Source organism: Sceloporus occidentalis, unplaced genomic scaffold (genome assembly GCF_023333645.1).
Source record: "Sceloporus occidentalis isolate IW3139 unplaced genomic scaffold, rSceOcc1.0.p SCAF_4, whole genome shotgun sequence".
In the NCBI taxonomy this organism is placed as follows: Eukaryota; Metazoa; Chordata; class Lepidosauria; order Squamata; family Phrynosomatidae; genus Sceloporus; species Sceloporus occidentalis.
Window position 1 is genome coordinate 19126322 of NW_028316984.1, and position 27811 is coordinate 19154132.

Sequence of the window (27811 nt, forward strand, 5' to 3'; positions counted from 1 at the left end):
TTTGAAAAAAATCATTTATATATGTTAGTAGTGCCTCGTGTGTGTGTGTGTGTGTGTGGGTCTGTCTGTGTCTGTGTGCACCTCTAGGTTGCCTGTTGACCAATGGTGATCCTCTGAATTTCATAGGGTTTTCTTAGACAATTAATACTTAGAGGTAGTTTTGCCAGTTCTTTCCCCTGAAACAGTGTCTTATGCCAGGCCATAATCTCTCAAAAAGTACCTCTGGCAAAGTTGTGGCCTTTAAACATTGTTTGGAAAGCAGCCTGATTGCAAGGGATGGCCCAATTTGTAGGCCAGAGTCAGGGCCAACAATGTCTTTGCTTCTTCCAGGGGTTATTCATATAGTGAATACAATCCTGGTAGAATCTGGGTTGAATCTTTGTTGTTCCCATGCATTTCAATGCATCCAATTAGGTATTGGGGGAGGGGGGCTGCCAACAAAACCCATTTAACCAGGGATAATCGATCTGCACCGCCCCCTGCCCTCGAACTTTTCCTAAAAGATTCATATTATTGGCTCTGTGAATAACCGATGCAAATTGGGATAAAACTCTGTATGCCTTGAATGTGTTTCAAATACATCTGCATTGTTGAATCCATCTTTATTTGCAGTGTATGAACAACAGAACTTGTAGAGATGCACAGAGATGTGGCTCCAATAAATAAAAAAAAGGGTGAACAACAAAACCGGAATGGGTGAGATTATTTGGATAGTTCCACCAAAGGAAAAAAAAAAAGGGGGGGGGATAACTTCCTTAGTCTCCCCTGACACCTTATTTACTTAGTAATTTACTGGAGCACAACACTCCACATTGGCTTGCTTCTTCCTCCTCTCTCGTCTTGTGGCACCATCTTTAACAGCCGAGTTTTAATTGGTGTGTGTGCACACAACTAAGCGTACATGGTGGCTGCACATATCAGAACATTACCACACCCACTCATATAGGGATCTCCTGAGACTGCACACCTCGAATTTGGGTTTCAGTACTCCTGCATTTGTGCAAGACCCAACATTTTCTGTGGTGGCATGGGTGTCCATTGGGAGGAATGCAGCTAATCCTCAGTGACCTTGTTCTTTTTTGTAATAAAAACCCCAAAAGTCTTATTGTTGCTCCAGTGCCAATCTGGCTTTTGCCCCACATTGCAGAACACATTACAGAAATAGCAGAAGGCCATGCACTCTGCCCAACAGTGAGAGATGTCAGTGCAAGGTGTTGAAGACACCATAAAGGAGGGGAGGGTTGTGAGCACAGCACAAACAGGTATGCGTGTACAAGTATGTGAGATGTGTCTATCCCTGGAACAACAGTGGTATGTATGCAAATAAAGTAAAATTGTGAAGTTAAATTCATTTCTGAAGGGAATATGTGTGGATTTCTGGCTAAAATTCTGGATTGTACTATCCTATGCCAATTTTGCACTAATAAATTTTAAACTTACTTGTGCAAAGGGGATTGTGGGTCTATCAGTCTGTTCCTGGTAAACAGGGCCCAATGGAGGAGGGATGGAAAAGGAGCAAAATATTACAAGAATGACTCAGCTGTTGTTCTTAAAGCCTTTATTTTAATGCAAAATAAAACTGTTTTAACATTTATATAGTGATATATAAGAAAAACAAGTGAAAAACTTGATCTTGTAGTAACAAATGTATTTCCTCCCAAAATAAACTTTCTGAACTTTTAAACATTTCTTCAATGCACACAAATATAGATCCCAAAACAAAAGAAAACAGAAGTATAGTCGGGGTGGCAATGTGCAAACCAGAGCAACTCTTTATTGCAGTTTGAACTACCAAAATCAGTGGGATTAAGTCCAAAATCGTCTGAAATGGCTGGCTTGTGAATTGAGGATTAAAATGTTATATTTAGCATTGAGAAGCAAACAGCACTAGATTAAATATGGTGGGACTACTCTTGCAAAAAAGTTATATTTGTGGGCCTGATCTGGGAGGGTAAATACCCATCTCTTAATTTCCATAAGAAAGATGGAATTCATTCCATCTAAGGAAGGAAGGAAGGAAGAAAGGACAGTAAGAAGGTAGTACCACTTTCACATTATAGAAGAACTGGGCAGAAGGTAAAGCTGTTTCTCGTTAATGTTATGAACTGGAATGTGGCTGCTACCGAATGCTGTCTGGAAAGTAGGTTTCCTAGTTCCACTCCCTGGCTTTTAGGTTATTCAAAGAGCCACCTTCTCAACTGTTCTGAATAGTGTTAATTCCCCTCTCTAATGCAGCCTAGCACCAACTGGAGGTTCAGGAAACTGTTGATATTAAATCTTTAATTGCTTATATATGATCCACTTAAAATTTTAAAAAAGCAACTGGAGTTTGATCCAAGGTATACTGATGTTTCCAGTAAGTTTAGTGGGCTTTCAGCCAGGCCCTTATTCCAAATGCAATGCTTAAGCCACCCCAGCACTCACAGAATAACTATCCAAGGCCAGAGTAAGGCACTTGACACCTCTGGTCTGAAACCAATATTGGTAGCCCTGTCTTTCTACTAACCTGGTGACCCCCTCCCCCAGTCTGGCTCCCACTGGAATGCTCTAAACAACCAGGCTTTATAGCTATGCACATCTATGTAAACTCTGTTTACGTGGCCTACCATGGTTGCCTAAACCTCTTCTCTAGCCATATTGGGGGGTAAAGCTGGAAACAGCCCACAGTGTGGGTAAATTCAGATGACTATGATTTGCAGCTTGGTACTTCTTACTGGTCAATTTCCCCCTACTTCTGGGCAAGGCATTACAAAGTAATTTGGTCATCTATACAAGTTCAGGGCCGTATGCCTTTTTACATTCCCATGTACCCTTATGGCTTCCTCCTGACATTTTGAAAAAATTGGAAAAATTAACAAGGGTGCCTGGTAAAGTAGAAAACAGAGGAATTTAGTCCTTAGGTCATGTATACACACTCAGACTAGACATAAAGTCAAACTGGGGCTGTAGTGAAAGATATCTATTTGTCTGGAGTCCCAGAGAGGCATCTCAACTCTTCACAACATGGATGTGCATTCCATGCTGTGGACATGTTCAGGAAGGGTAACAGGTATCCGCCCTTGAAACCTGTGATCATTCAAGAAACCAGCATTCACTTAGGAGATTGCTCCTGCTGCATTGGCACATTTTAAATATATAAACAAGGTCAAGACATTGTAGAATACAAAAGGACCTTTCCTGAGCCAAAACTTTTCACACATACAGGTTCATCAGAAGAGGGAGCAGCTCACAGTTCATCTTGTGTGTATGTGTGTTTGTGTGTGCTTCAATCTATCAACTAAGCATATTGTGATATATATGTGCACTACACATTTGCTTGCAATATAGTACTGATATAGTTTGTTTGACATTATTGAAGAGAAGCACACACTCTCCCACTCTCTTTACACACACAACCACATACACTGAGTCAATTAAAGCAGTCAAGTGCTTTCCAGCCCCACATTCAGGATCTTGCCACTTTGGAGTAATGAGGAGAAATTCTGTCCCAAGAGGGGTCAAGGGTTTTTACCCCTCCACAGCTATCTGTAGTGTATAAAGCACCTGTATAAACTGAGTTGCATCTATGGTGGGGAGGGAGGAAGTCTCCTACTGTTCTAAAAACAGAACTACTGTTTAATAAACCATTGGCTAAGATTAATGGTTGAAAAGGTCTCCGTTTGACCTTCCTTGCCCTACCAAATGGTGCCACTGCAGCCAACGGGAATTTTAGAAGGCATTTCAGGTTACATAGAAACAACTGAGCATTGCACATCAAAGGCCGTAAATAACCTAGACAGGTTCAAGCCATTCAATCTGGATGCATCCCTTGCTTCTGAAATGCTGTCAGTTATCCTTGTAAACTGAAATAAAATGGCACAAGAAAGGGTTAGGAGGCAACACAAGGCAAGAAGCTTGTTTTCCAAAACTACTTTTAAATCAGATCAAGCTAGATTAACCCAGCGTCATTATTATGTGTTTCTTTTAATGAAGAGTTGTAATGTATAGTTAGAGTCCATTTACACAAAAGTAGTGGGTACTTTTACTATCTCTACTATCTTTTACTCTTTTGACCCTTTCTGCCCCACTGTACAGCTGCCAAGCCTTTGTTCATCTCAAAATCCTACAGTTTATGTGGTCTATCCCTCAGAGGCCATAGGCGTAAGTGTTGCACTCTACAGGGAGTTGTGAAAGTGTTTTTAATTTGATCCCTATGCCTATCTGCTTCTTATTCAAAGTTGAGGGACTTCCCAATAATTGTTTGCCTGTATGCATCTGAGGCCAATTTCCAAAAGAGTTCCAAAAGCAAGGCATAAGATGATGTAGGAGAGCTGAAGCACAGGGAACAGGCCCAGAGGCTTTCTTAAATGACCCTGGCTTGGTAGGAAGGCAACTTGGCTGCAACACCCTTGCAATCTACTTGACTAAGAAATGCCAAACACTGGCCACTCAGTGTGGGTTAAGGATTGAGTTCTGAGTAAAGTCCACTGTTTGCAAGCAAATTATAAACACAGGAAAAGCCCAACATAGTTTGACGTAACAAAGAAGACAGGAGGAAAACACTCTTTACATGCTATTTTCAAAATGTGCTGCACATGTTACAAGAAGGAACTGAAATTAGATCAAAAAGTTTTTTTTAAAAGGAAATAAAATAAAAGAAACAAGTAATACCCAGTATGAAAAGAAGGCCTTGAATGACTTCATCATGATTGACTGGGAAATGTACCACAGACCAGGAGTCACCAAATACCACTTTTCAAAGTGGATTTGACTGTAGGCACCAATAACTGCATTTTATGTTAAAATTGCTCTTATTCTTTTATATCTGTATGCTGAAGAGACTTCATGTAATAAAATATTATTTTAAAAATGTCAAAGTTTTCTTTCTAAACTGTAGTGGTTCATCTCAATTCAAGGAGTATGCAACTTGCCATTCACTTCAGACTAAGCTCATACAATGTACACTAACATGATAGCACTGGGAGGTCACAAGAATCAGTGGCTCGCTTAATACAAACAAGATGCAAATTAATGCAATTAATGTGAAATAGCAACATATACTCACACCTACTTGCAACTCATTTCTAGCTACTCATTCACAGCCACCTGAAATTAAATTCATATACTGGAAATAGTCATTGGCTTTGATATGGCTAATATCTCTATTTTACATTAGGGTGGATTTCTTTAGAAATAAATAATCAAGGAATAATTATGTGGATAAGTCAGTTCTTGGTGTCTTTTCTCTCAAAATTAATCACAGAAGCATATATGGTATTTCAAGTCACTGAGTGTTTCTTACTCCTGTTTAGCAATGTATATGACATTCAGATCTACTGAAGGATATGGCATACAACCTTGGATTCAAAACCCACTAATCATTACTTGGGGACTTTGAATCTGAGGCTGCAAGTTTTGTTAAAATTCAATTACTTACCTGAATATTAATGCTCAGGACAACAATGCTGGGCCTGTGGATTCCATACAAAACCGTTGAATCTTTCATGGGCACTAAAGGAGCTGACACTTTGAAATGCAGCAACGCAAATTTGTGTGCGTGATAGATTCACTATGCGCCATGTCTCCTGAGGCCACCCGGTATAATGAAGCCATTTCAGAAAGGGTAAATGATAAATGGCTGTGCCTGGTAGATGACCCCTCAGTGCGATATATAATAATTATGAGATGACCTGTGTAATGAATCCTGTTAATTTGCTGCATACCAAAAGAAAACCAACAGATCATTTCCGTGGCCAGGCCCAAGGTCTTTCCCTCACAGAAAAATGGGCTAAAACAGAGGCTTGAAATGTCTCTGAAGCTGAAATCTGAGGAATTAAAAAGATATGCTGAAATTGTTCAAAATGCCTAACTGAGCAAGGTTTCAGAAGCCTCATTAGCCTTGGTGGCAAATGCAGTCCTATAGTGTTGAAAGACCCCCTCCTACTCTTCCTAGTAACCTGTGAGAGATTTCTCTCCCTCCCTCCCAGAACTCAGTAATGCCCAGCTCCCATCTGAGTAGAACCGTGGTCCATTATCAGGAAAGGAGAGGTTGGATATTGGGCTTTTTAATATTTTCTTCCTGGAGCCCTCACAATAAAACACCACAGGACATTGGCATCCACTACAGAGTTACAATTTTCCTCCTCCATTTGTCCATTTGTATTTTTTGATATTAGAAAACTGAAGCAGGAAGAGAGAGAGAGCATGAATCTTGATATGTGACCAATAAAGAAGAACGAACAGAAAATATAACAAACCCAGGGGAACTAAAAAGATGACTGAGAAAATTAAAATGAGTGCAAAGTACAATATTTCTGATATTATGACAACAAAGTATGGCAAGTTGCAGTTCACCCCATAAAGGGAATGCATCAAAGACCCTTGTTAACTTGGACTCTGCAAGTTGGAGATTCTCCACTTGGAAAAGGTCTACATAAGGAAGGACCTGCTGTATACTAAGTACTAAGAACGTTATACTGATTAGATGCCACTTCTGAAACCTTTTCCAAAACAAAGACTCCTCAAATATGTGCTTGTGACAGTTGCAAACAGCCCTGAATGGCACTTTGTGGTGTGCTTTGAAATTCCACATATTCTTCATCGACCACCTTCTACATAGAAGCAATCTTTTTGTTAAAAAAAATATCTCTGATACATTGCTACCTACAAGTCATGTACCACTTTGTACGAGCATGTAATACATTTAGGAATATATCCCGCGTGCTGATTGGCCACGATTAAAGGACGTCTCCCCTGCAGTAGACAAGCTCGGCAGGGCCAGCTGAGGGATGATGTCAATTTTCTTCTTATAAGATGCCAAGGAGAGTTCAGCTTTAAGCTATACAGCTGCAGTCATGGGGTCCTTTTGCCGTGGATCTTGATGCCTATATTGGTAGTGACCAGGACCAGCTGGACGGGGCCCCACTCTGCCCATTTCGCTGTAAGGCAGAACCCTGTGGCCCTGAGGTGGTGATGGGGGTACATCTTGGCGGAGGGGTCCTTTATGCTGGGCCACTGGTTTTGTTGGGTAATACTGAGGGTACCATAACTCTGTTGCCCTTGGGCCATCATGTGGATGGAGGTAGCTCCCTTTGGAAGGATGAATGGCAGGCTGGCCTCCTTGAAAGTAAGGAAGATCTCGCTCTTTGTATGGTACCCGTAGTCCCGTTATGTACTCCACTGGTTCTACAGGTCCATGCCTGGGAAAGGAAATATATATTTTTAAAAGGATGTGTATGTGTACAACTGTAAATAGAATTCTTAGCATCATTTTCACTTAAAGTTATCAATTTGTCTGGGACCAGAAATGCTACCCTCCTGTAGCAACTGACCCATGCAAGTCAAAAGAGAATAAAGGATTCCCCAGTCTCATGCTGCTCGACAGGCAAAACACAGATGATGTCAAGCGGAAGGGTCCAGCACACATGGCAGCTCCTTGACAAAGAGGCACCACTGCAGAACTACTGACGATCCCTCAGCAATAATGAAAACAAAGGCCCCTTCTGTGGTATGCCTCTGACTGTGTTTTATCTGGCTTGAGGATAAACAGATGAGTTTGGTCTGCATCCCCAGCAAACCTCCCAAGGCTTCCCATACACCAATATTCACACCTCAGAGCTGTTTGGCCAATTTTCTTGTCTCAAACATGTCAGTCCATAAAACTCTCTTAAGCCCTATAGTTGGAAAGAAACCTGGAACTCTCAGAAGGAAACATGAAGGAAATACAGTATCTGTGTTTAGTGGGGCCAGCTGCCAAGAAGGTTTCGGGACACACACCCAGACACTTCCTACACACACACACACATAAAGGAGAGAAGGAAAGCTGGAGTAACTCTGTAACTTGTCTGTGTCAAAAAGTATTTGACAAGCTCCAATGCACATGGAAAAAAGGCAACATGTGTGACAGTGTAATGTCAGGGGGCCTGATTATGGAGTCATTTCTGTAGTTTTCTCTGTCTTAATTCTAGGATTTACATTAATGAGGGATTCTCTCCTAATAAGGATAAAGCCAGGATAAGTGTTACATGGAATAAATAACTGCTGTATGTAGATGTCAACTCAGAAGCCACAAAAACTCAAAGTGATTAGAGGTTATTCTCTTTAGATTAAAATATTTCCTTGGTTACAGAAACAATGCTGGAGAAAATGGCTGACTGCAACATTTTTGTGAGACGCAAAAATAGAAACTGTGATTTCAAGAAGGTCTTAGTGCAAAGTTGGTTCAGACTAAAAGCTGCCGTGCAGTACATCCATGCATATGTTCTGCAAATACATGCTCGACCTCTATGGATTTTTTAAAAAAGTTTTATTTTTTGAAATAAATGCTGGATCTGTGTAATTACACTCCTTTTCCTAACTTCCATAAATTTGATCCAGCTTGCAAGAGAAAAGAGTGGAGTCTTGGGGAAAAGCCAGGGTTAGTTTCTGCTTAAAAAAAAATCTAGGTGCATGGCTGCTCAGATGTAACAACAACAATTCACTACATGCAAGCCTGGTAACAAGACTTGGATAATGATGAAAGAGAGGCAGGACTTTGGCTAGGGTGACAGCTCAGTGTTTTCATTCAGACTAATTGTGGAAAGACTTGCACTGATAAAAGTGGGTTAGAAGTTTAATACACAGAGGAAGTAGAGTTCAAACGTCTCATTCCTTGAGTCACAATGATCATTGAAAACAAAACAGAATCAAATATAGATCTTGCTCTTTGGGACACACCTTTTAATCACTTTTTGTAGGAATTCACCTTTGTTAGGATGCATCTAGATGCAGCCTTTCACATTCCTGATATAAAATGCAGGTAAAAGCATGGGAAAAGCTTCCAGGACAACCCTAAACTCACTGTGAGAACCGTGCCTGTCCCTGACTCCCCACACTGGTGAGATCAGTGCAAGTTGTGGGTTGTTGGGTGGTGTGATGGGGGAGGGGGGAACTGTGAGAATCAGAGATGCTGCATGCAACTTTTTGTAGCCACTGATATAGCACTCTCTGAATCCAGCACTGCTGCCACACTGCAGCCTGATACCACTTTAACTGCCAGTGACTCAGTGCTACAGAAAACTGGGATTTGTAGTTTATTGTGGCACCAGAGTTCTCTGACAGAGAAGGCTAAACATGGCATTAAAGTGGTGTCAGACTGCATTAACTCTGCGGAGTATATGCAACCCAATATGTTAACCACCACTGTATCTAGTGAAAGTGAATGATATAGTTCAAATATGGCATGGTGTGCAAAGAAATTGTTCTTTTTTTTCCAGCTAGACATCTCCCACCATTCAGCTTCCCTGGATGATCCTGGGTTCTACTGTAAGGAAATGGAGAAAAATGTTACTTACACCTGAGAATCATTTGGGCTGCAGACCATCAAGGCTGTTTTTGCAGAATCACAGCCCCTTCTGGACTACTCCCCAGAGAGAAAAAAATGGAAAAGGGGGCAAATTGGTGTTCTTGGAAGCAATCCCCCCATTCCCTCCTTTAGAAAACCAGAATTGAATTTCTATTCACTTCTGGTTATGTATCCTACTCCCACATTTCTTCATGGGAAGCAGTGTGGTTCTTAGATAGGTTGGGACGTCGGAAACCAGCCTCTGGAGCTTGCCAGCTTCTGTTCTACACAACACCTCATTTCTTATAATAAACACCTTCCACATCCCCTCTCTACTTACAATTTTTTGCTAAACTCAGAAGTGCCAAATAGAACTTTTTCTTAGCCCACTGTTTCATTTCCTTGCCCCATTCTGTTTGTGCACCTCTACAAGTAAAAAAATAAATCTTTTTTGAGATGTGGAAATGACATTCCCTAAGCTATCAGGGAGGGAGCTGTGTGAGTTGTGATAAAAGGCATCCCGATTAGGCACCATTTAACCCTGATTGTCCATGTTCCTCCCTGGAGCCTCCATGAGGTTTACACACATTCTTGGATGAGCAGGACAAGTGTTGGGAGTGTTTGGGTAATTGGTGGGTGGGACTGGAGACAGCCAGTGCATAGGCTTCTATCCAGTTTGTGTCTTAGGACTGGAGCGTGGCTTTGGCGCGGCTTCCAGACTCTTAGGACGCATACATCTTTTAAACAGCATACCTCCAAACTGAGCTTTCCTCCAGCTGGCCTAATGTTATTAAGACTCTTGTGTAGAGGATAACCCAATAACAACTAAGTGGTAGAAGTACAACAAAAAGAGAAAGGCTAGGACAAACAAACAAACACACATTCTGCAAAAAATCTGTGGAGTCAGATTGCGGATTGATCTGATTCAGTTTGTGGTCTCCTATTATCAATATGTGCCTGCTGATGTCAAAAGTATATGCCACCCTTTTCTCTGTAGCTCCTGCAGTGTCTTACACTGGAAGTAGGGGAAAGGCTAAAAGTTCCACCTTCAAGCTCCAGTTCAGGCATGAATAAAGTAACAGATTTTACTTGAGATGACCGAGACTGTTCCCCTCACAGAGCCAGGAAGGCTGCAAATAACAATGGATGCCTGCCCTTGAGCCTATGGAGGGCAAAGTCTCAAAATGGTATCAGTTGGTTAGTTCAGAGAACCATCAGCCTGATATTCAGAATATCAGAGGGAGGCACATCATTTTATTACTTAACACCTCAGTGGTTTTATTCATACACTGTCAAAGGGGGGATGAGATTGGCTCCATCAGTAGAGTGAATGTGCTCTTAGTCAAGATGAATCCTTCCAATTGTCTCTTAACAAAACCCTTGTGGAAGACTCAAAAAAAGAAGTTCGGTCACCACAGAAAAATGGGTCTAAATTTCCAAATGACTGTGTTGTAGCTGTAATCAAAGCAATTTTTCAGAACCCCACAGAAAAGCCAAGCAAGAAAAGCTAACAATGAGATTGAAAAATCTTGATGCATTCTACACTTGGCCACAACGTCTATGGTTAGCCTTTCTTCCCCATTTAAATCCTAGCATAACTCCATCATGCCTGAGCCCAGAAGCAGATGAACAGCCCTTCTTCCATCCCAAATGCCCCTGCCTTAGAGGGAGAGAAGAAGAGGCAGGCACAGCTCCACCATGCTTACACCGAAAAGATGAAAGGCCCTCCCTGCATCCCAACTGCCTCTGTCTTGGCCTTGTAGAAAGAGAAGAAGAGGCTGGTCTTAATCCCCTTTGCCACTGCCATCCTCTTTTCCTTTTGTGATGTCTTAATTAAATTATAAGATGAAGAGCAGGTAAGTGTCAAATTAACAATTTGTAACTCACTCTGAAAGCCTTTGCAGCTGAAGAGTGGGGTATAAATACTCTAAATAAATAAATAAAGCTGTTGATGGCAAGACATAGACATATGATCAGTATAGTTGGGAGAGTTCCCATGTAATACCTGTAAAACAAATATCAGGTGATGATGGAAGGGCATCACAGTGGCGGATCTTCCCACCAGGATCTGAAACAGCTACTGTGTATACTCATATATAAGTCTAGAAATTTAGGTTAAAAAAGTGATCCAAAAAGCAAGAGTTTAATCTGCCCTGGAAGCACTTGACCCCCTTCTACTTTCTCATCCATCTAGCCTTTAGTATAAGTACAAACAGTTATGCCTACTGGAATTTTGTAAGTTCTATGGCATTGTTTTCCTTTGCTTCATCCTTTACATTCTTCATTACACCCCCCACCCCCCCACATTTTACCCTCCACTTGTCCATGGGTCATATCAAAAGCCATAATTTTGGCCCCAAAACCTGCCTTTGACTTATATATAACGTTGACTTATAGTCAAGTATATACAGTAAGTAGCATCCAGGGCCTTAAGATAAACACAACTGGTTCAAGGCCTAAAGACCAATAATTGTAAGCACACTTTAGTGCTGAGAGGGACCTGTTTCTTTTGAGAAGATAGACACAGTACTGGGCCATAAATTTTCCCAGCAATGTGTGTGAAAAACAATTTTATTCCATCAAGCCAAACTGTTAAATACAGTGGGCCCTTCATATCTGCTGGGGCTTGGTTCCAAGACTCCCATGGATAACAAAATCCATGGATGCTCAAGTTCCATTATATACAGTGGCATAGTACAATGGTGTGCCTTATATAAAATAGCAAAATCAATATATATATATATATTTGAATATTTTCAAGATGTGGATGGTTGCATCTGTGGATAAGGAATCCATGGATAAAGAGAGCTGACTATAATATCAATATCAGAGGCATAGAAATATGCAAAAAATATTTTAATCAGTTTATTAGTTTATTAAGAGCCATAAACTGTTCATAATTATTCCCCCCTCCAAAATCTAATTGCTCTCATATTTATCATAGTTTATTGGGCCAAGAAATAACATTATGCTTTTATTCTCTTTATTCTTTTCCCCATCATGCCTTAATTCTAAACTCCAGTAATTTGTTAAAACTAGAGTTTCCTATTACATTTGAACTAGGAAATGGTGCTTCACTCTTCAACTGAAACCAAGATCTCAAACCACTTCATATCTTGGTTTGCAGTCTGTGACTAATTTCCAGAAGTGTGGTGCAGGCATAGTGCTTGCTCTTGGTCGAACAAATCATGTTTTTCTAGACTGAGATGGCAGTGTCTGTACTGGCCTGCAGTTAGGTAGCCAATCTGGAGTTATCAAGCTATAGTATTTCCTTATTATTTTACACATCAGTATAAAGCAGCTGTCAATGGTCTAATCTGCACCATAGAAATAACTGTCATTGCTCAATATGGAATTCTGAGATTTGTAGTCTGTTGTGGCACCAAGGCTCTCTGACAGAGAAGGCTAGACATCTTACAAAACTACAAATCTCAGAATTTCATAGCATTGAGCCATGGCGCTGAAAGTGGCATCAAACAGCTTATTTCTGCAGTGCAGATTAGATATGAGAGACCAGGGCTTGAATCCCCACTTGTCCATAGAAACCCACTCAGTGACCCTGGGCAAGTCACTCTCTTTCAGGCCTAACTGAAGACAATGGTAAGCTTCCTCTGAAGAAATCGTGCTAAGAAAACACTGCAATAGATTCACTTTAGGGTTGCCATAAGTCATAAATGGTTTGAACACATACAACAACAGCAACAACAAAACAGGCTTGTGTTTTGTAGATGCCATCTTCTCAAATGAAAATGTACATCATTGATATAGTTGTATGTCTTCAAGTCATTTCTGACTTGTGGCAACTCTAAAACAAATCTATCATGGGGTTTTCTTGGCAAGATTTGTTCAGAGGAAGTTTGTCATTGCCATCTTCTGAGACAGAAAGAGTGTGACTTGCCCAATGTCCCCCAGTGGATTTCATGGCCAGTTGAACCCTGGTTTGCAGTCATAGTCCAATACTCAAACCATTACACCATACTATTTTTTAAAATATTGTTCTAACTTTAGCCCACTATATTCGAAAGACAAGTCTAATTAGTTACAGTATGTTCCCTTGCAAATGGGTTATTATTGCCTAACCTGTTCTCCCCAGATTCCTCCTCTCAATGAAACAAAACTTGATATGCCTTCTTTTTCCTGCCTTACTTCCTTAAATCACCAACATAGGTCATGTACAAATATTATCTGCCTTAAAATGAACCTACGCTCTCTCCGGGGACTACTCAGTGCAAATGTTTCCTGTTTAAAGTGGAAAGAGAGAGAGAGAGGAAGAATTCCAGGCCTTGGACTTTCAGGACCCTTGTCTTCCCCAGAGATTTCTCACTTTTAAAACAGAACATTATAAAAGACAGGCCCTCCCAGTTCTGCATGAGAAACGCCAGACAAAGTGCTGAAGGGCCTGAAGCCACCCTCAGAGATACTAAAAGGACACTGAAACCACAGGTCTCAGGACTGTTACTCCCACCACTTACACCAATAAATTGGTGCAAAAGACGAGACAATATTTTCATTATTTTCTTTCTGTCCCAGAGTTTCTGTCGCAAAATAAAGGTGCTTTTCCTCATGATTAGCCATCTGTTTTATATACAAGAAAAGTAACCTTGGTCTAATCTGCACTGCAGAATTAATACAGAGTATAATTTTTAAAAGGGAGAGCCAGCATATTGTTGAGTGCTGTTTTAGGATTCTGAGGCTACATCTGCACTGCAGAATTAATGCAGTTTGACACCACTTTAACTACCTTGGCTCAATATGAGAGTTAAAGTGGTGTCAAACTGCATTAATTTTGCAGTGCAGATGCAGCCTCGGAATCCTAGGACAACACTACACCATGCTGGATCTTCCTTTTTAAAATTATATTCTCTGTCGCAAGTCATTTTGACTGATCATTGACAGATCATTGCAGTGGTCCTGCTGAAAAGGAAGGTAGCAGGAGGGCACACCATGTCCTATTAGAATCTTTCTTACTTGGTGGATAAGGAAACACCAGGCAGGCAGCAGAATTAAAGACCGCATGTATGAAGTGTAAAAAGTGACCCTGGTTTTGATGGAACACAGCAAGGAAGGATATATAAGCTTACTAAAGCTGCAAGGACTTCCAGGATATACTTTGCAATTCTCCTTTTGGCTGGCTGGATCACCTTTTCCCCATCTCCATGTTTTAATTTTGAAAATAATGTTTTCATGCTGAGTTGTGAATACAGATGCTCAGCTGCCACTTCCAACAGAGTCTTGAAACAGCCACAGTAGCTGAAGTGGAAATATATATGCAGTTTGCCAGTTCTCATTAAGCTGCATGTTTCCTTTTTCAATAGTATCCAGTGATGTGGAGGGGCTGGAGGAAATGCACGTGGCTACATCAGGACATGGGAAGAGTGATCTTCCTAAAGGAGAAAAAGCCTCAGTGGATGTTGGCTTAGGCTGCAGATCTTGGTTAAGTGTAACATGTAGTTCGGTCTTCCAAATTTAAACTGAAAATGATCAAAATCTGGACTTCATGGAAACAGAGGAAAGTGCTGCAACAGAAAACACCCACACACACACACACGTGTGTGTGTGTGTGTGTGTGTGTGTGTGTGTGTGAAAGAGAGAGGGAATGAGAAAGACTAATAAAGGATGAAACTGCAGAAAGGTAAATACACTCAGCCCTTTGTATCCATGGATCCTTCATCTACAGGCTCAAGCATCCACAGCTTGAAAATATTTTTAAAATATATTTAAATTCCAAAAAATCAAACCTTCATTTTGTCATTTTATATAAGGGACACCATTTTACTATGTCATTTAATAGGACTTGAGCATCCATGGATCTTGATATCCACAGGGGGTTAACCAAACCCCAGTGGATGCCAAGGGCCCACTGCATGCTGAAATTCTGCACCAGCTCACCTTTGCTTGACCTTAATGCCTAACTTGTTATTCAGGTCCCTAAAAAATACAACCAAACATGCACACACAAATACACATACATGAGCGCACATGCACACACAAGCACACATGCACACAAGTGTGCACGTGCACACACACACACACACAGAGTTCAGGCCTGCCTTCCAAACAGAAGCAAACAATGCAGTGTTTTATCCTTGCAGAAAGGACCACCTCCAAAGAGCTCCTAATTAATTTTGTTCTCCTTCCTCCTTGTTTTTGTTGGCTCCTGAGAGGCTCAGAGTTCAGAAGCCTGGTTCATGCCACCCCAATGACCCATGGCTTGGTCAGCATATATATCTGTCTGGCAAACTGAAAGTTATTGACCACTGGGACTCATCCAAACTGTTGCCCTGCCATTCCAAAAGGCATGTGGAGAACATTCCCCATAACAGGATATGATGAAAAAAGGCTACTCTTCAGATTCTCTAACTCAAGCACTGGAACTGGACACAGGCCAGAAAGGATTTAGCTGCCTAGAGTAGCAGGAGAGACAACCAATGCAGTCTTAAGTGTATACCATTATATCCCAGAGGTTGTCAAACAGCGGGGTGGGACACCCCTGGAGGATGCAAGAGTTGCTCAAGGGGAGCATGTGACTTGGAGGCCCTGACCCCTCTTCCTCCCAATCTTTTTATGTGTAAAATTCACACATGCATTGAGTTAAATATGAATTTACTTAAATAAAACTGTTCTAATTTGAATGATTTTATTTTCTTATAAAACATTCAAATATGAACATACAGAAATGTGCAAATGAAAATACACTTACTAAACAAACAAAATATTTTTATTCATTTACTATATCAAGTTACGGGGAGCACATCTGCATGTAGATGTACCGGGGGGGGGGGTCCCCCAAGGGTAAAAGGTTTTGAGTGCCACTGTTATATCTGATCAGATTCAGGCTGGCAAGTCTAACAGCAATGTAGTGACTGAATTAGGCAGGGAGACAGTGTCTGAACGGGTTCCTGAGACTAAGGAAGAAGATACCATAATGATGCAGACTCCGAGGCTCCTAGAACTTTAGACTTTCTTGTTATAACAAAAAGTTGCCCTTCACATGCTCTACAGAGGTGTACAGACACCAAAATCCCACAGGTGCAACTACACTTCCTCCAGGACTGTGATGCAATGGGCAAAGAATCACACTACCATAGAAAAGCATCAGCCCTTTGTGTGTATGGTGTGAATGACAGGCCTCATTAAATGCTCTGGCAAGTTTTGAGGTGTTGTATGTTGTACATAATTTATATGCTGAACTTTCAACATGAAATGTTTGTCTTCAGTCAGGCTAATGAAATTGAAAGAAACAAAAGTACAAGATGATGATGATGATGACTACAGCAGCAACAATAGTAATAATCATACAAATACAAAGAAAGCAAATGTTTCAAAGAAAGGTTCTGGGTACACTTCCCTACCCAGAACATTTGCTTTCTTTGTATTTGTATGATTATTACTATTGTTGCTGCTGTAGTCGTCATCATCATCATCTTGTACTTTTGTTTCTTTCAATTTCATTAGCCTGACTGGAATATCCCTGGAAAGATTTTCTCATTCAGCTCATTCCCAAAAATTACATTTGAAATGCATTTGTTAAAAAAGAATTAAATCCAACTATGCTATGATCTCAGCACAAGCTACAGGATTAATAGCTAATGGGCCTTTTAGCATATTTGTTACCAGGTCAAAACAAAAAAAATGAACTGGATCAATTCCCTTAAACTTTAAGATCATCTCTGGTGAGAGCCTGTACAGCTAGATCAAAGGGAACAAGTGGGATAGGAACTCACACCATTTGGATGAATGGTTTCTTGCAAGCAGCTACAAAGAATGTGAGCTATGTCGGGCATATGGGGAGGACAGTCCGGCATAGAGAGAGCTTTGATCTTGGATCTGGGTGACCTTGGTTCAAGCCCTACCTGGGTCATGGAGTCACTGTGGGGCCTCAGCATCAATCTCTCTCACATTGCTAGGCCCCCATTTGTAAAATGGGAAATCTCAAAGGTTTGTGAGGGCAAACTCACTAAAGATTACAAAGCACTTTGCAAACTGAAAATGTTATAGAAATGATAAATACTGGTAGTGAAGTTAAGCTCTACTTTTTCATCATCTCTTTGGTGAAAGAAAAGAAAGACTGGAAACAGATGTAAAACACCCCCTTTTGATGTTTTGCTTCATGCTGACTTTATCAACAGAACTTCTAACATTTTTTTAATTATCACACCAAAACCACAGTTACTTAGGGTCTAATATTTATATGTGGTTTTCAATTCTTGACATAACATTGTTCCGCAACCACCAGTCTAACCAGTAATCCTATGAGGCTTTTAGGCATGTCTATCAAAAGCACCACCAGTGCAGAGAGTCCATCAGTGATCTATCACTGGAGCAGGGGGAAATGGTCATGTCAGGATGGTCATGGATGTAACACATCTGACCCCATGTATTTTGCCAGAAAGATCGCAGAAAAGGTACAGAAATTGAGCAGCGTTTTTAAAGAAACAATTGAGAGAAATAGCATTGATCAGTATTTCCACCCCAATACCCTTCTCTTCCATCCTCAACAGTCATTCTACCTATTCATCAGTAACTAGCATTGACTCTGTAATATAATATAATATAGTTGTCACACATGAAGATTTTCAAAATCAAACCCACAAATCTTATATACAACAGACAAAAGACAAAGAAGAATATCTATGATAGAGTTCCAGGATGTGGATCAAGTACTTCATTATCTTTCATTAATCTCTTGGTTACTAAACATTTTTTTCTTTTTACATCCCAGTCCAAGAATCCTCTGTCTATCCCTGTTCATATAGACAAGAATATGAAAACTGTTCTGCAGCTCAATACATTTGGCCTCAATGTACTGCTTAATAAAATTGACATTTTAAATATGGATGTTTGTTTTAAAGTAAACATCAAATTAAAGAAATAGTAATTGGATTTTATTTTTTAAAATGTCATAAATAAAACACAAAATTTGTCTCCTGACTATCATTTTAAAATTGTAGTAAAACTTAAAGCTCAGCAGAATCAATTAGCTAACTTATACTTATGGTCTCATAAAAATTAATTAATGACTCTGTTGCATGCACAGACAATGGATTACCTACAATCAAATATGGAAAAGCAGAGAAACCCATATTTCTTTTTCAGTCTATGAATACAAACAGGTCAAACTGTGGAAGATGCTAGCTGTGGGAATCTGACAGTATACATTTATCTAAGTATGAAATTTTTTAAAAAGTCAACCTAATGTTTGAAACAACTTCCTGAATTATTTTTCATTCATCTGTTGTTTGTTAAATGCTACTTTCCCCAAGAGATCCTCTCTTTATCCCTGTTTGTACAGACAGCAACATAAAAGCTGCTCTGCAAGACAATATACTTGACCTCAGTGTCCTACTTAATGTCCCAACTTAAACACAGATGATTTCCTTACAGTGTACATTTATTTAACTTTTTAAACAGTGGTGGAACAATGACCATGCAGTCTAAACTCTGGCCTTTGAGTGTGTGTGTGTGTATGTGCCTTCAAGTCCCCTATTGACTTATGGAGACACCATGAATTTCACAGGGTTTTCTTAAGTAAGAAATACTCAGAGGTGGTTTTACCAGTTCCTTCCTCTGAAATATAACCTACAGCACCTGGTATTCATTGGTGATCTTCCATCCAAGTAGTAATCAGAGCTGGCCTTGCTTAGCTTCCAAGATCAGATGGGATCTGGTGCCTTTGGGGTATTACAAATTTACCCCCATCTCGATCCATAGGATCCCCTTGTGCCTTCTGCCTTTGCTGTCTTCTCTGTTCTGCTTGGGGCCTGTCCCATGTGTAATACCCAGCTAAAGCAGCTAGAGGCCCACTGATTGGTGAGCATATTCTAGATAAATAAGCAGTGCTTTTGATTTGTAGGTATGGTATGTATGGAAAGCCATTATCTGGCCATACTGCAATAGCAAATGTAAAACATTCATGTAACATTTCAGATTCAGTTTAATTTTCTATGGTCTATATCCAATTGTTAGATCCAACCAGAGCAAACCCACTGAATTAATTGACAAGGGATGCCTTGTCAAGTTCCTTTTCCTTCAATGGGACTAAGAATTGGTCTTTAGTGGACTCCACTTCTGAGCAAGGGGATCCTATTGCTAGGCTGGGCAATTTTCCTGAACAAAGGACAATTTTCATGGATGACCCTGTCTTCGTCGGAAAAAAGAGAATCCCTGGGGTAGGTGGTAGTGGGTGGGCATGCATGCAAGCGTGAGTAAAGTCTATGGCCATGGCTCATTAAAATCAATTTAACAACCTAGAAGTCTCTGGAAATGTTGGCTATTCCCTCAAATGTACTTTACCTTATTCATTTTAAAACAACATTTACAGAAGAGTGACATCTGCTTGCATTTAAAATACAGAAGAACACCCAAATGACTTAGAGATGCTAAACACACACAGCCAGTGATGCTTTGTTCCTTTTGCTACTTTTGATGCCCCTGAAAAGATGGTTGTATTCTCACAGTGAAAAGCAAATACCCTGACCAGTGCCAAATGGCAATGCCACCCACAGGTTATTTATGAGCTGCTCTGGCTCAGGTGCCTTCTCCTCCTGTTCTTTATCAACAATGCATGACTTTAAAAATCAGATAATGTAAACTAGTACAGTCTCAAGCTCTCCTCCACCACATGCCCTTGCAGTAGGAGCTGTTTTTAGTTTGAGAAGTGTGTTTGAAATTGTTACAGTGTCAGATTTCCAGTTACCAGACCTCACATTCCAGGTCCAGGCACGACTGCTGTGGTTGAACAGGATTAGCAGACCACTCTGCAACACTATGTATTACATAGCTTTTACTTTCCAGGCTTTACAGATCCATAAAAAATAATGATCATTTGATGACCTAAGTTACTGGGTGGAAAACAAATACTGAAAAAGAAAAGCCTTCACTTATGCTACTAGTATTTGCTTCAAGCTGCACAGAGCTGAAGTTCCTTCATTATTTGCTGGCATGGTAACTAAAGCAGAGGCATTTTTCCAACAAGCCTGGTGGACAGGCAGGGCCAATTCTGCCTTTCTCTTACACAATTGCACTCGGCTGCAATGCTACCATGGCCATTGCTAATTCACTCTTGGCATGAAAAATCCAGGTGCTGCTCAGATTTAAAATGTTTTGCATCCTCTCCTGTTCTGAACCACATAAAGAAAATGAACGATGCTGTCACAAGTGAGAAACATCCCAGTGAGTTCACTGGGAGTATCAAATGCCTGAATTAGACCTCTCTGAATTGGGAAATTCAATGTCCAGTGATGCTAAGGTACCGTCAAATAAAACCAACCAACTTGCCTGTTTTAACTAGTTGAATCTTGTGACTAGAAACTCAGTACTAACAAAGTTCAGTCCATGAAGACCAGCAGGACAAATCCAAAGGAGCTGCACTGAGCTCTTGTTACTTGATTTTGTAGCAGAAAGAATTTTTCTCTTTTTGACAGCTGCTGTTGTTATTGATGCTACTATTATCACTAACACAACTATTATTAAGCACAGCAGCTCTGTCCTCTTCTGTATCTGGAAGATTTCTGTGTGTAGCGTGCATACACAAATATGTCTGAGGCATTATATTTTGCCAGGGGGTTACAGCTGCAACTAATGTATTCTCCTACTTCTTTAGTGTACTTTGGCACTAGTCTGATGCTCAATCATTTTTCTTCCTCCAGCTGCAAACTTTGACTTAGACAGTAGCCTTCAACTGTCCTGCTACAGCAAAAAGGCTGTTGACTCTATGCTCCTTAAGGAACTAACTTGCTACAAGGGAATATGAGATAGCAATCCCAAAATGTGAACATGGAGGGAGTGGGAGAAATGAGAGTAGATAGAGGAAGAGTAGCAGCTGCCATCATGGAAAGTGCTTCTAGCAGGTGAAGTTCAAAAATCATTGCTGGGCAAGCTGAATCAGCTGTAAAGTGTCCCAGAGGAAGAAAGAGATATGGATAATGCTGCAGTTTTATGCACATTTCTCTGGCAACAAATCCCATTGGGGAAGGGGATGTTAACTTACATCTTAATTAACATGCATTGGGTTGGACTGCCAAGCCAGCAAAAGCTTGCAACAAGGGTGCAAAGTATGTCACTTGCAGGTTGCATGTGGCCTCAAGGGCCTTCTTTATGACTCCTCTCTCCCTCCAGAGCCACTTGGGAGATTTGAGGAAAAATGGAGAATGGTGCCTCCAGAGGCCTCTGGAAGAGGATGGATTTTCAATTTAAGTGTTATTTCAACCACACCACTCCTATCGAAGACTAACAACTCAACTCTGTGCTTGATGTGGGGACATCATGGTGGCTGGCATTCTGTCATGATTCACAATGCAATGCAGCCAGGAACAAGATTACATGAGCAACACAATAGTCTTTTTCTTTCATTCATTCTTTCTCTCTTTTTTTGGATTAAGCCATAAAAGAAAGCAACCATGCAGATGACCTTCCTTAGCCTACGGTCTCTTTATATTCAGATCATCTCAAGCAACGCTAGCTTTTCCTCTTAGAGGGTGGATGGAATTAAAGAACCTATTGAGAAACATGCTGCTATTCTGTGACCTTTTCAAAAGTGAAAGGGGCTAAAGCAGATTGTAATGACTCGCTACTTAAATTAACAACATGTGTCATTCTGTATGTTGCACGTTTTTCGACACAGCATAATACCTTGAGAGTCATTAACCTCTTGGCACCAACAGCTCCTGCCTCCATGCTAAGTAGTCATGCCTTTTGTGCTGCAACCCCTTTGCCCTATTAAAAGAGCCTAGGATTAGGATTGGGGTCCCTCTCTGGCCTTTTGTTCCCCGAATCAGCATGGGATGAGGATTTTATGCAAGCAAAAACACTCAGCCTTCTGGAAAGAGTGCTTTGCATCTCACTGAATTAATTTGTCTGATCCGTCTAGATACGGGGCTTTTGGAGAAAAACTTGCAAAAGCCCTTGTGGCCAAAGTGAAGACACTTCTGTTTCACTTTCCAGTGGAATGGTGACAGCCTTGAGGCATTTCTGTTGAAGCAGTAAATGGAGGAGTTTTTCCCACCTCAAAACCATCCTTGAACATGTTGTGGTTGCTAAAGGAGGAGGGACAGAGAGCCTAGTGTTAGTGGGGAAGGCCTAGCCACAGCTTGCAGCAGGAATGTGAAGCAATGCCTGGTGTCCACATGTGAACATACTACCATGCAGTAGCAGACAACATTATATTGAAAGCTACTTGATTGGGACATAGGGGGAATATAAATAAAATGGATATCAGACAGCAGCCTATTGATCTTTGGTTTTATGGTTCACCAAGAAAATTCATTAGGTAAATTTGCTTATTATTTATTTATTTCATTTTTATTCAACCTTTCTTCTTGTGCAGGACCCATGTTCATCTTCATGTGATAAAATATCTTCGCCTTTTGTCCCTTGATGGAAAAATAAGTACACAAACATCTTATCAAAGAGAAGGAAGAATCACTCTGTACAATTTTCATACCTACCTACATGTTGAAAAGGAGGGGACAAAATGTGTGGTGGAGGCAGGGAAAAGGAAAGGAAAAGCAACCTCCACCCCATAGCTTGGAATACTAATAGAAGGCATGTGTAAGTAGCAAGGGAGGAGGATACAGGGCATACTTCTGACACAGGAGAAAACAAAATGATTGCTGGCAAAACCAATGAACCAAAATAAAATTGGTACCCTTACTGGGTAGGCATGGATGAAGAAAAAACTCAGAATCCAACAACTAAGTATTGTAACTGCCAAGGTTTAATTTTCTGTTTGCGCATCTGAAACAAGTGCTCTGACAAAATATCCTTGTGTACAATGTAAAGGAAAGGGGAAAGTACTACCAGTTCAAATGAATGGGACTGCAGAAGAACTCTTGCAATCATTTTCTCTTTTGCCTGTGAGTTCATTGCACTACAGATATCCAGAGGATTCTATGAACCACTCTGGAAGTCATAAAAATACATTTTAATCAGTTCCCATTTTACACATGAAGTGAATTTAATGCACAATGAACATTCAGCAACATTGTTAAACGATTTCCAACAAATAATATAAGCCATTAGAGAGAGTCTCCTTAAGTAATAACGACTGGTGCAGAGGTTCTAGCTGTTCAACTGTTAGATGATTAGTAATGCACACAGCCTGATAGTTAAGAGGTTGCATAAAATACTATGAGAGCATGTTATGAATGCCATTACAGAACTTTTATTTTTGAAATTATCTTTACTCTAAATTAAAGCATTATTTGCTGCATCTCTCCCAACTTTGCTGTGCTCACTCTCTTCAGATATATTCTGTGATTAAAAAATATGCTTCAGTGAATGACAAAGATGCCGAGCCAGAACAGATTGTATTTCCCTCCCACTTTTTACATTTTATTTCTAGACACAGTAACTTAATTGAACTCACTGAAATGTGCCTTTTTATTTTTCATACCCAAAGCTTCAAAGGAAGCTCACCATCTTAAAAAAAAAAAGTGGGGGGGGGGAAGCTTTGTCATTGGTTATTTCAATTTATGCTGTGGCTTAGCTATGTCTCCTCTAAAGAGGCAACCAAAAAACATGGGTGAGCAATTTTACAGCATGGTCAAAAAGGTGTGGCAGGCAACAAGCAGTCAAAAATTAATGCGGAAGAAGCACATAAAACTACTATTTTAAGCAAAGAAACACTGGAATTTATATACTGAGTCTAGGAGGAGGGAACCCCTAATGTGCTCTAGGAAGAGCTGCTTTTGCTTTCCCTCCTGCTAAGTTAACTGAATGCAAACTACCTGTCCGATTTGAACTAAGTTTGCAGCAACTGAAATAAGAAAGCAGGAGAAGGAGAGAAACATGGGAACATTTTAAAAACAGCTGAGAAACTGGGACAGCACAGGATTAACTGGGAGTGTCCTGCCAAATTGAGACACCTGGAAGGTATGAAAACCTATTTTGGTCAGTGGTTGTTTTCCAAAGAGACCATTCTCATTCACTGATCATTTTCCCCTATTAGGAACCCAAAGTAAACCAAACATGTACAGCAAAACAGACACACATTGTCAGCACTTTCAGCTTCTCCTATTAAAGGAGAAGAGCTTTCATAGCTAGAGCAACTAATGGGGAGACTAATTTTTCCTTTTCACCAGACACGATTCGGATGGCAGGATTTCAAAGGTGGGTGGTAGGAGCCCATTTGTCTTTGGTAATTCACAGATGTTTACGGGGCTTAATTTGTTAAAGAAAATTGATTGCATTAATTGGCAATTGCAGACCAATGCTTATAATGATTGGCAATCAAAGGGCATGAACAGCACCAGTGGTGTATGACTGACAGATTTAACTTTTCATTGGCCATCAAGGACAGAAGCAAAGCACAAGGACGGAGGTATAGAAATACAGCCTTCAAAATGCTGCCTTCTCATTTCAGTCTCTATACCACATCTGATGTCCTCTCCTTCAGAGCTCAGGCTACATACAGTCAAAGTCTCAGCACTAGTGCATGGAACATTAGACTTAAGCAGCTGACAACCTCAACACTGGATAATTGCCATGTGCTCTACATAGGGCTAGCTTGAAAACAGCACAATTTCAACTACTGGAAGAAGTTCTGTTCTGCCATGGCTTAATGGAAGTCTTTGGTTTTCTCAGGCTGGCTGATCAGAATACTTCACTGATTTTAAGTTCAACCTGCACTGGTTAGATGGTTATTTCCAGGTCCAATTTAAGTTGCTCGTTCGTATCTTTAAAGCCCTAAACACCCCGGGACACGAGTACTGTGAAGCCTTCCTAAAATCAGCAGGATACGAAAATGCTTCACTCTGATTTAAATGCTTTACTCTGAATATATGATTTATATTCATATGATTTCAAAGGATAAGGATTATTTCTTTCTTCTGATGTCGCTCTGAAGAGGTTTACTTTTGTATCTACATGGGGCTTTTTAAACCACACTTAAAAAAGGTATTTGCCTACAATGTAGACTACATTTTCTCCCTACCTCACACATTTTGTAGATATTTCATTTACTGAAATCTTCCCAGGCAGACTGTTCATTTAATGTGAGTTTAATAGTCCATGGTATTCTGTGTTTTACAAAGTTTGCACAACATGGGATGATCTGTCTGTTTCATGAAGTTAAGCAAGTATGCATCACAGTCCTATAGATATCTACTCAGAAGTAAGCTCCACTGAGCTTAATATCATTTACTCCTGGGCCAAGAAAACAGCCACAGAGAGTACTTCATGATGTATTAAAACATGATTAACCAGAAATGCAAGAAATTTAACCAAACTCAAGCTATAGCAACCATGTCAACTGAAATGTGGCTCCTTACATGCACTATTATACTGTGATATCTGTTTTAATTATAGGTTAGGATCCAAACACACACCTCCATAAGTAAGTGAGAAATGCCTCTACATGACTAAGAAGATATATATATATATATATATATATATATATATATATATATATATATATATAAAAAAAATAATTTTCCTGGTTTCCTCCAGTGGCTTACTACTCATAAGATGTCACTCCAGATCATCCCAACTTAGGCAGAATTTTAGGGGATACTGAGGGCTGCAACTGGAAATCCAAAAGCTACCATGCACCACAAGTAGATTATCCATGGTGGTTTAGCTCTTACCCATGGAAATTTGCTGTGTACATATACACACACGTGCGTGCGCGCACACACACACACACACACACTGCATGCACAAATATCCTATTATCTCTTAGATTGTACGCCATAGGCAGGCTTTCTCTTATATACTTATTGTTTTATGTACAGCACTGTGCAAATCTACAGCGCTATATAAATAATAACAATAACAATAACAATAATAATATACTATGGCCTATTTCTAGGTAGGAAAACTAGTTCTGCTGATCTCCCCCTTCTCATTGTGTTTGAAATCCCTGTATTGATATAATGGATGTTAAAGTTTTTTCCCCACAAGATGTCAGGTGTCAACCCCATCAGCCCTCAGTTAATAGCAATGGGAAGTGGTTGTATTTCTTACGTAAAATAGGATAGCTACAAAGGTGACAAAATAAAATGAATAGAATTCTAAGATACAGCTGTGTTAGTCTATAGAATCAGTATGTAGAGATCTTCTAGTACCTTTGAGACTAAGGGGCTAAACTGCCCGGCATAAAATGCTGGCATTGAGGTGGAATGGGGGTGTGGCAACCACACATTGCATGTCCCAATTCCACCCTGATGCTGGTGTCATGCCACTCGCCTGACCACATGGCAGGTGGCGTCATGCTACTTCTTGGTGCAGCATTTAGATGCACTGCACCAAAGAAACATGGAAAAGCCGTGGTGGCGGTGGTGGCAAGGATGCCCATTTGCTGCTTTAAAAAGGAGAGACATTTTGCCTGTTCTTTTTGGCTTAGCAAAGTGCTGGATCAAGCCCATGGTGTGCGATTGCTGCAGGCCCGATCTGGTGCCGAAAGGAGCAGCGTTAAGCTGCCACTTCGGTGCCGTCTATTTTGCCCCTAACTGAAATTCTGTCAGCTAGTCTCTAAGGTGCTATAAGATCTCTCTGCATACAGAATAAAAGAGAGAGAGAAGATAACCCAGAAAAAAACCCTATTTCTTCTACTATTTTTTCTTTAATGCCGATGGTATCCTGTAAGTTTATTCTGCAAAACATGGAACAGCATCCAGCAGTTCCACAAAATTTAGGAACAGTGCCAAGTTCCCCCCCCCCCCCAACCTCATTTTTGAATAGTGCCAGCAAATGACATAACTGGATGTATGATTCTCACATTTCTCATCTTCCTCCTCAGTCAGCAGATACAAACAACTGAACTGTGCAATCCTGAAATGTATATATTAATGTATCAATTACGTATCAATATATCAATTAAATCTGATTGTTATCAACAGGACTTACTGCAATGTAAGCATAAGAATGCAGCCAAAAAACTCTTTTGTAATAGCTTTTAGTTAATAGCAATGTTGCTGAACTTTGATTTTATTTCTGCCGGAGAAAATTGTTTGTTACCTGAATTTCCTCTTTTACGATGAAAACTTATGTATCTTGATTACATTTATATAAAATTAGTTAATAAAAAGAAAAACATATAAAGCAGAATCCTCTTTTTATTCTTGTTTTTTTATTAATAGATTTTATTGAATTAAAAAACAGATTACATACCTTAAAACCGTAAATTCTTGTTTGTTTTTAATGATCCTCTTTGTACTATCTTGTGTACCTCATTAGAATCTTACTATGTGTTATGTCAGTGCTTGCTATTATGTACAATACAATACAAAACATACTTTTGACCCAAGCTTCCTACTGAGCGGTGCCCTTTGTGTTTCAGAGAAGAAAAACTTTTCTTTCACAGTATAAATCCTTAATCAATACAGTTTTTATAAAAGAAAGAGCAACCCACCTCAAAATTCCTGGGGGAGAGATGGCATAAAGCCAATACTTAGTAAGACTCTCCTAATTACTTCCCTCATGGATAAAAGGGAAGCATGACTATTTGGCAGGTAGAAAACTGTTACCTTTGCAACACAGCTATTATTTAAAAGTTGTCAAGGTTTGCCAGGG

The 27811-nt window shown here is 40.1% G+C and overlaps 1 protein-coding gene across 2 annotated transcripts in view; it reads right to left on the reverse strand.

Moving 5' to 3' along the window:
* Positions 1-1554: 1554 nt before the first annotated feature.
* The window catches only part of PARD3B (par-3 family cell polarity regulator beta), a 574817-nt gene continuing 548560 nt past the window's right edge, over positions 1555-27811 (reverse strand). For both annotated transcript variants that reach the window (XM_089519344.1, XM_089519343.1), the window contains one exon: positions 1555-7178. In XM_089519344.1, the coding sequence (XP_089375470.1) occupies positions 6818-7178 (361 nt within the window). In that variant the 3' untranslated portion in view covers positions 1555-6817. The remainder of the gene's footprint in view (positions 7179-27811) is intronic.